We start from the raw sequence: 11569 nt of genomic DNA, 5'->3' as shown, positions 1-11569 counted from the left end.
AGATCTAAGTGCTTTTTCCACTAGGCTACTCCAGTGTGTGTTTAAAATAGCCATAATGCAGTAGTGTTTTTAAGCTATTGTTTCATTTGTAAACCAGTTTTTTCGCGTTTTATTTTGAAAGCTGTACTTGAGACTGATCTGTCGATGAATATGAAAATCACTGCTGACTTTACTGTGAATAGTTTAAAGCTGTTTTTCCTTCAGGAAAGTGAATCTGGGTTAGTGACGACACTTCCCCCTCTCCTCGGATTTATCCCTGAAGGTTTTTTCTCCCCCTCTCCCCTGTAGGGCGCTGTGAAGTCAACTTTTCTCTCCTTTTTACCAGTTTTAAAGTAAAAACAGCACCATGTCGCCGCCGTCTCGAAGGCTTCAGACGAAGCCGGTGATCACCTGCCTGAAGACCTTCCTCATCTCCTACAGCCTCATTTTCTGGGTGAGCAGCTGCTGCATGTAATGGGGGCCAAGGAGCTAAAGGAGCAACAATGGGCTAAGAGCCGCGGCCGAGGTGCCAACAAGGCGAACTAACTCCACTCCTTAAATCACGACAGGAACACACAAACACACACGGAGTTCAATAAGTTGTGTACATGTCGTTAAAGTTCAAGTGGAGCGGGTTTATGTTGATTTAAAGAACCACTTGTTGGAAACGTAGCGACCGTTGTTTTGTTCAGATACCAACTGTCTGAAAACAGCCCTTAGCTCTGTATTCTGATTTATTTCTGGTTTTACCTCAAATAATGTTTTTAGCTACATTTTAACTTGGCTGAGAGTGATATTTTATAAATTAAAGGTAATAGTTTTCACTGTAGGCTATCATTGATGTTGTTCTGCATTCCAACTTAATTATACGTTAAAGTGCAACGTTTGTCTAACAGAAAATGTTTAGGAGTTAAACCTCAGTCAACATTTAATGTTCCACTCACACCGTTTTCTGTAAATAGCTACATTTAAAGCTGACTAACAACACGTGTCACTATGTTATCTGTTTTTTTCTCAATGGGCCTATCTGAGACAGAAAAAGTCTAAGAAACAATCCAAGAATCTTGTTTACTATCATGAAAGTAGAAGGTAACCCTAAAATGTTCTGGTAAAATATACACATTTGAGATGCTGGAACATTACAACTGCATGTTTGCTTTTTTTAAATAATCAAAATGGTTGTTGATTAATATGTTTCTGTGGATCTAATTGTTGTAGTCTATGGTGGGACAGACAATGTCATTTGGTACTGATTTTAAGGGTAGAACAGGAAGGTCCATTGGAGTTTTAATTGGAGGTTTAGCATCAACACTTTATTTCCTTTCAAAATTAGTACACAGTTGCATCATTCTTTCCAGGATCCTTTCCAATATCCTATAGCCCAAGGTGACCCCTTCAGAGGACTTGTTTTGCCAAGATTACAAACTCAAAGATGTTCAAATAGATTGTTGCACAAGACAAAGAAAATGTGAAAAATCCTCATATTTCAGAAGCAAATACAAGATCATTACATTTTCTACTTATCAACTTGTTAGTTAACAGACTAAACATGCTTGCAGCCATGTAATGCTTTTCTTTGTCAATTTAGTTAACTAGCTAATCTTACTTTATACTAATCCTATTAATAAAAAAAGATTCATCATGATAATATTTGGTAGAATAGTCAATAGTGAAAATAAATGCTAGCTTCAGCCATAATTACATGTAAGAAAAGCCTAAACACAAGCTTGTCTTGAGAAGAAAATGAGCAGTTATCGTTGCTCCCCCCTTTTAATCTTTGTACCGAGCAAACAGCCATCTCAGGCTGCTGCAAAGTTCAGGTCAATGCTTTTATCTGACAATTTATTGCTCTTGGCTCAATGCACTGATGCCTCCCTTCAGGCTAATGACTCGTGTGGTCGTAAAGGAAAGAGATGCTGAGATTATTCAACCTCAGGCTGAGGCTAGTGGGGTATCCCGGGTGTGGTTTTACTCAAATGTTGTCAGGTAAATACAAAATCTGCAGCCTCTGTCCTGAGATTGTGAACAGTATTTGAGGTTATATGTTTTCTCTGGATACACATTGAGTGTCAGAGCTCCAGCATCCTCTTCTAACTCTAACCTTTATCTGCAGTTTGTCCACTGCAAACTGATTACATTAAGGAAATCAATCAATCAATGAAGGAAACTGAGTTGTTATGGATTCAGCCCATCATGGTTCCTAATTAAAAGTGTCCCTGATATTGGCCAAACGTGGTACAGATCACTCGTCTATCTGCATGATCAGTTTGGTACACAGAAAAACTCAATATTTGTATGTCAGAGCGTTTTCACTGGTTTTTAAATAGGAAGAGATAACTGTAATGATTGATGGGTCTTAATTAGTTTATTTGACTGTTTGGTTTATAAAATGTCAAAGCAACGTGTCAAAATGTCCATATAAGAGTTTCAAATCCTCACATTTAAAAACTGGAAACCTGTTAATGTTTTGACTTTTGTGCATGACAGGGTAAGGGTAGGGTCTAGATTTGGTTATTCATTTTCCTTTTTAGAAAATGTAGGATAACTGATAACTGGTTTTATTTTGGAACCAGTTCCAAATGTGTACAAATATGTCTCGATCTCTTACGTATCGAGCTGATCTTTTATCCTTCCCATTTTTTTTAGGTAAAACCTTTTCAAAAACAGTTTAAACAATTCAAAATGATTCAAAGGGTTTGATTTAAATGCTACTGAACTCTTACATGTACCAGTGTGGTTTCAAGCCTTTAATGTCAGGTTTTGGCCATAAAAGCCTGCTCATCCTTCTCGTTGGCTCTTCTCTGCCGGAGCTGACTCCCTGCTGTCGTCTTCAGTTCACAGGCGTGATCCTGCTGGCGGTCGGCGTGTGGGGGAAGGTGAGCCTGGAGGCCTACTTCACTCTGGCCTCGGAGGAGAGCACCAATGCACCATATGTCCTCATCGGGACCGGAGCCATCATCGTTATTTTCGGACTGTTCGGCTGCTTCGCTACATGCCGCGGCAGCCCATGGATGCTCAAACTGGTGGGTGAAGGTGCAGTAAATTCACTGAAATATTCCCTTCAGATGTGACCTTGCTTAATTTTCCTTTTATTGCTCCCTCTAGTATGCCATGTTTCTGACCTTGGTGTTCCTGGCTGAGCTTGTGGCCGGTGTCTCTGGATTTATCTTCCGACACGAGGTCAGTTACTGTCAGAAACATTACCTTTCTTGTAAAGAAAATGAAATCACATCAGCTCACCGGAATATATAACCTTTGTTTTGTGTTGAACAGATCAAGGCCAAGATAGGTGTTGCCTATGACAACGCTGTGACAAACTACAACAGCACCGACGGCAGCAGCAGCAGCAGCGGTGCAGTCGACATCATCCAGAGGACTGTGAGTGGGAGGGTGCTACCTTTATCTGACTCACTGTACTAAACAAATAACTCTTGTTTATATGACAACATTGCACATGGGAAACTAAGCATTAAACCAACAGAGAGCAGAGAAGTGCTGATCTGTAGGTGTATAATGTCCTCCAGGCTACTCTCTAGGCTTAAGTCACTTGTTAGAAACAGCCTTTTTTAAGATAGGAAAAGTTTCAAACATACATTTTTGTCGTAGGTCAAAACATGAACATCTCTTATGCTTAGGGTTCAGGCATTTTATAGGAAACCCTTTCAAGAAACCCATTGACTTTGAGAAGAGGTCACCTGACATACATCCATGCTTACACATTTTCTAGGTTTTAGCATTAATTCCTGTGGCACTCTTAAAGGTGGGGTAGGTAATTTTGGAGAAACCAGCTCGAGTGCGCTAGAATTTGAAAATACACAGCCGGAAAAATTCTGCCACTTCCTTACAGAGCCCCTCCTCCAACACACACGAACGCGCACATGACCAATGAGGGCACGAGATAAGTTTGTGCACAGATGGAAGGCTGACAGGCAGGTAGGCCATCCAGTTATTTTAGCCGGGCCGGCTAAAATGATTGGTCGTGCTTTTTACAGTACTACGGCTTCCACAGATGAAATTTTTTAATGGATTTTTTGTCAAAGCACTTAAGATATTCATTGCTATCGGGATGTTAAGAGCATTCCATGGAATATAACAAAAAGTGTATCTCGAGCCGGTTTCTCAAATGTACCTACCCCACCTTTAAGGTGATCCCAAACATCTGCAGTGACATCACTAAATCATTTAATGACCAGCCAGGAAATATCCAAGTGTTTTATTTTTTCATCATTAAAAAAAAGAGTTTGACCAACCTTTTCTGACACATCAAGACATTTGTTACATTGTTGTAATCATTTTGTTGTTGGCGATTCTCCATATAGCTGCATTGCTGCGGAGTGGACAATTACACTGACTGGAACAAAACAGCATACTTTAAAGCCAGCGGCATCCCCGCCAGCTGCTGTAAAGACAGCGCCAACTGCTCCCCGGAGAGCCTGAAGGACCTGGACATGGCCGGGCAGGAGGTCTACACCGTGGTGAGTTCACGGCCTTACACCACCACTACATATTTGTGTCAAGGTTTAATGGCTTTAGTTTTATTTGAAGGAACAACCACATTAATAGCTCAAATGTTTAACTGTGTTTGTAGAAAGGGTTAGAAGCCATTATGAATGTTTTCTTTCTGCTGTAGGGCTGCTTTGCGAGGGTGACCCATGTGATGGAGTCCAACCTGGGAATCATCGCTGGGATCTCTTTTGGGATTGCATTCTTCCAGGTATGTCAAATATGTACATTCTTTGTCTCAGAACAAATAAGACAGTACTGCATAAGAATTAGTTTAATTACATTTAGGGCTGTTACAAATAAGTTCAAATCATAATTATTCAAAATCAAGATTTGAGTGCTGCAGAGCTTTTTCCTTTTCTTGTCTATTAATAAGCCTGGTGTTGCAGAACTGCTGCAGACAAAGATAATGCTGCACTAATTATAACACTAAATACTATTTGTAGAAATACATTTGAGCTTTTGCTGCGTAAGATTTTTTCTGACTTTTGCGGTCCAAACCTTTCAAATAACTCGAGCGTTTTAAAGCCAAAATGTAAAGTTTATGATGTGTTTTTATTTTACAAAATAATTCAATTCGATCCACATTTTGTTTGCGTGAGAGTTTCACTGCAGTCTAAAACCTGTCTGCTCCGTCTCTCGCCCCACACCTGATTTAACGAGGCGGCCCAGCAGCATAATAAATCTCATTTATATAACCACAATCATTTAGATCTGGGGATGCAGTGACACGGACAGTAAAAGAGTCTAGAAGGGAAAGATTGTGAGGGGTACATTTACAACACGCACAAATTAAAATGAACCTTTTGGCTAACTATCCCCATCACCTGAATGTTTATTAATGTGCACTGTCCCTGTTAATAAACCAATAAGTACAAAAACTGACAACCGGACATAATATTTGGATTAAATCCCAGTTAAATTCAGACACTGATCATATTTAGAGTCTAACAGGGGACACTTGTTGCTATTCTCTCCTATTCTCTCTCCCCCTTCATTTCCTGTCTGCTTTATACAGCATACTATCTAATAAAGTAAAAGAAAATGACCTTCTACTGCTCCCTATTGAATTTATTATTACAATTCTATTATAAAGGGATCAGTGAACAATTCTTTTACAGCCTAGATGCTATGACCAAACCCACATGTTGATTATAATCGACAACCACATTCTAAAACCAAGTGCAGCAGGTCAAAGTTAATCCAGATAGTCGCTTTGCATAATCAAATATTATTTACAGCCGGTAATAATTTCCACTTTCACATTCGTTTTTACTTTAATCTTTATAGTTAATGTATCATTTTCTTTATAGCCTGTCTGAGCACTAATGTGGCTGATCTATGCTCTGCTGTATGTGCAGCTGACAGAGCGACATTATCTGCCGCTAAGTAAAAGAGTCCATTTTGTTTTGTATCACAGCAAACCGTGCCAACGCCTAAGTGGCCAAATCTGAAATGACCACACAGTGATCCATTAAGTTACTGACTGAAAATGTTCACTATGCAAAGAAAAACGTCTATGAAGAATAATTTGTCCCTGTTACCATAACATATTTGTATCGGTAAGAACGGCCACTTTTTGAAGCCAGCCTGCAACCTCAGCACAAATCCTTGCATATTTAATTATTTAACCTTAATTTATTAGTTCTCCTTTTATCTAGCTACTATTGTGATTCTATGTAAATGTGTTTTAATGTGCCTTATTTCATATATTTTCACATGTAAACCAAAGGTAATTATATTCTATCTTTTCATAACTGATAGAAACTTCATTTTCCTTAAGATTAATATGGTGTGTTAGGAGTTGTCTGTTTTGATAAATCTACATTTTATTTTATTTTTTTCCTCTCAGCTCATTGGGATATTCCTGTCCTGCTGCTTGTCTCGATACATAACCAACAACCAGTATGAGATGGTCTAACAGTGACCTTCCCCAGGTGAGGCTTGTTATCAGTATATGTATTATATATAAAGAAAATTGGCTGATCTGGTTTTTGTTGGGAGAATAAATCATGTTCAGAATAATCCGAGCACAAATTGTGAAACTGAAGCAGTGATGAAATGATCCAATGTCCAAATGCAAATGTCTTTACACCGGCGTCTGACACGTTTTCCATCTCTATTTGCAGGTCACTGATGGGCAGCTCCTGATGCAAACTGAGTTAAAGAATCTCCTGTGATTTTATTATTGTGTTCGTGTTAGTTGGTATTATTTTAGAGAGGGAAAAACACTCAATGCTTTTTCTTTTATCAAGCAACAAATGAGCAGAAAGGAAATAATGTAAAAAGGGATGTTATCTGCAGTGTAGTTTGACCAAAAAATGTAAGGGACCTTCGGAGATCATGTGTTACGCCTGAGATTTAATTAGGGATTTATATTAAGTGTAGATGTTTCTTTGAGTTAATTCATTTGACCAATTGTCAACCTTTCCTCTTGTTGTGTCTTTGTATAATGCAGCTGCCTTGTTTCTTGTAATTTTGCTAAAATATGAGTCTGTAGCTGAGCAGATGAAATCTAGACAATAAGCTGTTAAATGTTCTCTGCAACACTAAGTGAATTTCTGTGAAACCAACATGGACGATAGGTCGCCACCCTGAAAAAAAGCGAGTAAGGACTTGAGAATGAGCCTGACTAATTATGTAGGCCAGTATTGTTGAAAGCTTTCATTCATATGTGCCAAGTACAGTTACCCAGCCAACTTTATATCACATATTTCAGTGTTAAGTTGTTATTCTTTTGTGGATGCATGTGAAATATTTAAAAAAAAAATAAAGATTTAATTTAGTATCTTTTAATTGTGTGTGTGTTGGAGGAGCAGCTCAGGATGTGTCTGTCCTACAGCTGTTTGCTTCTTCAATCATCAGAAGTATTCTGGCAGACAAACATCACTCAGTTATTTGGGGCCTTGTGAGGGATCCATTCACAACAAGTGTAAGCCATTTGTTTTATAATATGCAGGGTAACGGCATACTATTTTTGGATACAACACAATATGGAAGTTCAGATGCCTTGTGCAGTGCAACAGTAAGTGTTACTATTGAGTCATTTTGGTTATGAGGTTTGGTAATACATATTTTGTACAATAAAAATGGAATTTGACAATATTTGAAGAAAACCTATGAATGTATTCAGATGTTTATAGTCTTACATTTTAAAGGAAGAAAATGTCCCACTCAGTTGACAGAACAGTAACTTTTCAGTTATGAAGAAATAATACTAATCTAGAGCAGGATATATTCATCAGAATCCAAACTAACATGAAGTGATCCACAAATGTGTTCTGTTATAAATATTAAAGTTAATTCTAAACTTCCCTAGATTCCGCACAAGATCTAAACTCTTTCATAAGATTAATATATAAACATATTTAGATATTGTCCCATAACTGGAGAGGGGAGGCTGGATGATTGACTGCAACACTGACTTTGGATCTTATAAAGCACACTTGTGAGATGAATCCTTTATATACAATGAAAGACAATTATTTGCTAATATGACGGTGTGTGTGTGTCGATGTTCATAAAATAAATCTCAGTCAAAGTTAATTATTTAGTTGGGACCGCAAAGGAAATAACAGCAAACTTTATATAGCACTTTTCAAAACAAAGTGCTTTAGAAGACAACAAATAAACAATGGCAAGAGTGATATAAAAAAAATTATGTCATAACATTTGTATTGTAGACTTTTTAATCTTTACCTTTTTTGTAAATTAATGGATAATTGTTGTTCTACAAGCTTCTAAAAAAACTTAAATCTAAAATCTTTGGCTGGCTGCTCCCAACAGGTGCTCCTGCTGCTAGTTGGTAGCAGGAGAATCAAAGGTGTAACTAATAACTGTAACGATGCTCTGCCACGCCCCATTAATTAACTTTATTAAATACACCTGTGTGCACATGTCATACATGCAGATAAACCTGACAACTCAGTGTCAGTACTTATTGTTCAAGGTGGACACTGGAGCTTTGTCACATTAACACTGTCAGGTAAGACCAACGGCTTCATTTAGAACAGTTTGTAGACAATTTGTAAAAAAGAAATTGTAGAAAACAATTATTATAGATACTGTGGATCATCGGTGGATTATAACAAAATGGGCACAGCCCCTTTTGCCTTTTGTAAATGTAGTCGTGCTGTGTCTTTAGGCCTTTTACTTTTGTCTTGTTTTTTATCCCTTTTTGTAGTTGCTTTGTCTTTTAGTTTATCACTTTGAGATTATTATCATCTTGCATCTCTTTACATTTGCTGTGAGTCTCTCTTAGCTGTTTTGCATCTATGTGTGGTTGGTTTCTCTGTAGTTTTCTTTCCATCTCGCCATTTTAAGTCTCTTTGTGTTTGTTGCGTACACTCCGAGTGACTTCTTGTAGGTAAAGGCCAGAGTGGCCCCTCAGTTTTGGGCCCCTGGGCCTGCGCCCATTAGTCCTGTTCAGTAATCCATCCACGACTGTGAATGACTGGTTACTATTGTAAAATTATGAATGGTGTCAGGGAGGTGATGAGTTTCTGTTCATTGTAAGATTTATTCAAAATCATACCACCAGGTGGCAATGTTGTGTAAAATAATACATGTAGGCAGCTGTGGAGACATTAAAAAAGCGACTAATACTATTCATTTAAACCAAAGACGGACCTTTGCATTATTTAACACACAGTAATCAAACTTCTTAATAACACACTATATCAAACATCGTGCATGCCTGTCAAACTCACCAGTGTTGCCTTCAGGCTGCAAACGGCCTAGAAAGGATGACAAGTAAATAAGCTGCAGATAATTGCAGACAAACCTGTATAAATACATTTGAGTGACAGCTGTGATCTGACGTCTGATTGGTCAGATTTGGATCAGATGCTCTATAGGTCCGCCCACATTCTCCATGCTGCCCAATGGGCTCGGTAGAAAAATACAAAAAGGGCGGACTTCATTAGTTTCTTCATCCAAAGCCGGCTATCCGGTATAAAAACGGTCTTCCGTGGTCGGTTAGTTGAGGAAATATTTTTACTTTCCTTCCCGGCGGGTGGTGTGCAGAGCCTGAGAAGACTTGGTTTGTCCTACCAGCCAAGAAACATTTTCCTCAGGTTACCTCTTGGTTCAGGTCAGTCTGCTTCCTTTCTTTATTCCGGGTTTCAGATTGTAACAACAGGAAGTCAAGGTCATATTGATGCGAGTCGGGCGTTAACAATGCGGCACAATGAGGGTTTATCATTCATGTAGTGGTTGAAATTGATTTTGTGTGAGCGAGACGACCATTTATTATAATCTTCTGCGGATGCGAAACGAGCCGCCCCTGTTTCATCACATTTCCTGCCTAGCTACACAGTGTGTGTGGGGGCTGTCTGTGTGTGCATGAATGTCGTGATTGGTTGCCTTTGTACCCTGAGTGTGTGTGAACCTGTGTTTCAGAGTGCATTAGTCCTGGATTTGGCTTTTGTTTTTGCAGCATCATTATCAAATCTTTGCACTTTTTTTATTTCTTTTCTCCATCCTCATGTTTTCTCTCATCCTCTTGCAGATCAGCCACCAAGCAGCTCTGCCTTAACATCACCACCTGCCAGCTCTACTGTAACTAAGCCAACCTAAAGCCTTCAAAATGATGCAGATCAGCAACGACCCCGCCAGCAACAAGAACTCACTCATCAACGTCATGCACCGCTTCATAGCAGCTGCCAACAACATGGACGAGACCATCATGGTGCCTAGCCTGCTGCGAGACGTCCCCCTGGAAGAGCAGGAGGCCAGCAAGGTGGAGCCCAACAACAACAATCATGAACCCCCCTGTCCCAACAAGCAGAGGGACATGTACGAGCACTACCTGCTGCTCAAGTCCATAAAGAACGACATGGAGTGGGGGCTGCTGAAGAGGGAGATGAGCAGCGGCGCCAGCTTCCTGGAGATGGCGGTGAAGCAGGAGGAGCAGCAGCAGACGGTCACCGGAGACCTCCTCGCTGACGAGAACTTAGACCTGGAGAACCAGTTTCATTATCACCTCAGAGGACTGTTTGGAGTTCTGTCCAAGCTCACAATGCAAGCCGACCACCTCACCAACAGGTACAAGAGAGAAATCGGAGGCGGAAACTTCATGAGATAGAAGTATTACGTTTTTCTCCCCTCGGACTGCTTGACTTGCACAATGGGATGTGTTGAGAAGGGCCCCCCCCAACCCCATCTCTTCCTAATAGATCTCAATGGACAGTTAACTGACCAGGGCGACCACTTTGACTTTCTCTCACTCCTGAGTAGCGACACTCCATCTTCCCCTACCAAAACACAAGAACCAGTGACACCGGCTCGTGTCCCTCTGCCTGTTTCAGAGGATGCACTGTGCATGGTTGAGGTTTATTGAATTGGTCTCAAAGTCCAGATGAAGCGCAGCTCTGCTTTATGCAGACAACTTGCCATCCCCTCTTTTGTCTATTCATTTCAACATAAGTTTGTCACCAGATTGTGAATAAAAGAAGGTTCCTAATTGTAGGAGAAATTGAATGCTGGTTATTCTGTCCCTCCTTTTTAAGAAAATTATTTGAAAGCTGAGCTGAAGGGCTCTTACCTGCCAAGGTTTTAAATCTTTCCACCTGGTATTACTGTAACATGGCGTGCCTTGACTTTTTGTACACCCTCATGCCCTGTTCAGTTATCTCCCCATTATCTGACTGCTAAAATGGTTCATTATGTTCATTTGTTTGTCCTTGGATATTTCAAATTTTATATTAAATCAGTAAACCTGAAATAAATAATTGGAAACTTGATGTTTGCTTGTGTTGTCTCTGCTAACAGGAAGGATGTTGGAGGCGTTTCTCTTTTCCTTTTTGTAGCTTCATTTAAAAAAAGAAAAAATGTTTTCTTCTCATTGCTTAAGGCTGCACAGGAATGTATTGTGATGCATTTTGACATGCCATAACATGTCATCTACAACAGCTACTTTACTCACTGCTGCGTATGTGGGGCCCGTTTAACAGCTTTATTTAATGAAGGATTTAACAGTTACTTAACTAACTAGTACTTTAAGGTGACGCTCGAAAGAGGTGCTGCTAAAGAAAGTAGTGCTCTCGAGCAGAATTTGTTTACTTCATTTCTGTTTCATGCAAATAGT

At 39.5% G+C, this 11569-nt stretch overlaps 2 protein-coding genes across 3 annotated transcripts; both read left to right on the top strand.

Annotated features, from left to right (window-relative positions):
* The first annotated feature begins 199 nt into the window (after positions 1–199).
* Positions 200–7587, top strand: tspan7 (tetraspanin 7). The gene is made up of 8 exons (XM_034136427.1): positions 200–433; positions 2814–3002; positions 3085–3159; positions 3253–3357; positions 4299–4454; positions 4610–4693; positions 6335–6419; positions 6612–7587. Exons 1-7 carry the CDS (start codon positions 347–349, stop codon positions 6401–6403), a joined length of 765 nt encoding a protein of 254 aa, XP_033992318.1. The 5' UTR covers positions 200–346; the 3' UTR covers positions 6404–6419; positions 6612–7587.
* Positions 7588–8408: 821 nt separating this feature from the next.
* Positions 8409–11225, top strand: mid1ip1l (MID1 interacting protein 1, like). Of its 2 annotated transcripts, none has more exons than XM_034136915.1 (2): positions 8409–8467; positions 9992–11225. In XM_034136915.1, exon 2 carries the CDS (start codon positions 10070–10072, stop codon positions 10565–10567), a length of 498 nt encoding a protein of 165 aa, XP_033992806.1. In that variant the 5' UTR covers positions 8409–8467; positions 9992–10069; the 3' UTR covers positions 10568–11225. The 2 variants fall into 2 exon arrangements, with proteins under 2 accessions (XP_033992806.1, XP_033992799.1); XM_034136908.1 differs by lacking the exon at positions 8409–8467 and adding an exon at positions 9414–9574.
* The last annotated feature ends 344 nt before the right edge of the window (positions 11226–11569 follow it).

This window comes from Trematomus bernacchii, unplaced genomic scaffold (genome assembly GCF_902827165.1).
Source record: "Trematomus bernacchii unplaced genomic scaffold, fTreBer1.1, whole genome shotgun sequence".
NCBI lineage: Eukaryota > Metazoa > Chordata > Actinopteri > Perciformes > Nototheniidae > Trematomus > Trematomus bernacchii.
The sequence above is the reverse complement of the archived record's forward strand: the minus strand, read 5'-3'. Positions and strand labels throughout refer to the sequence as shown.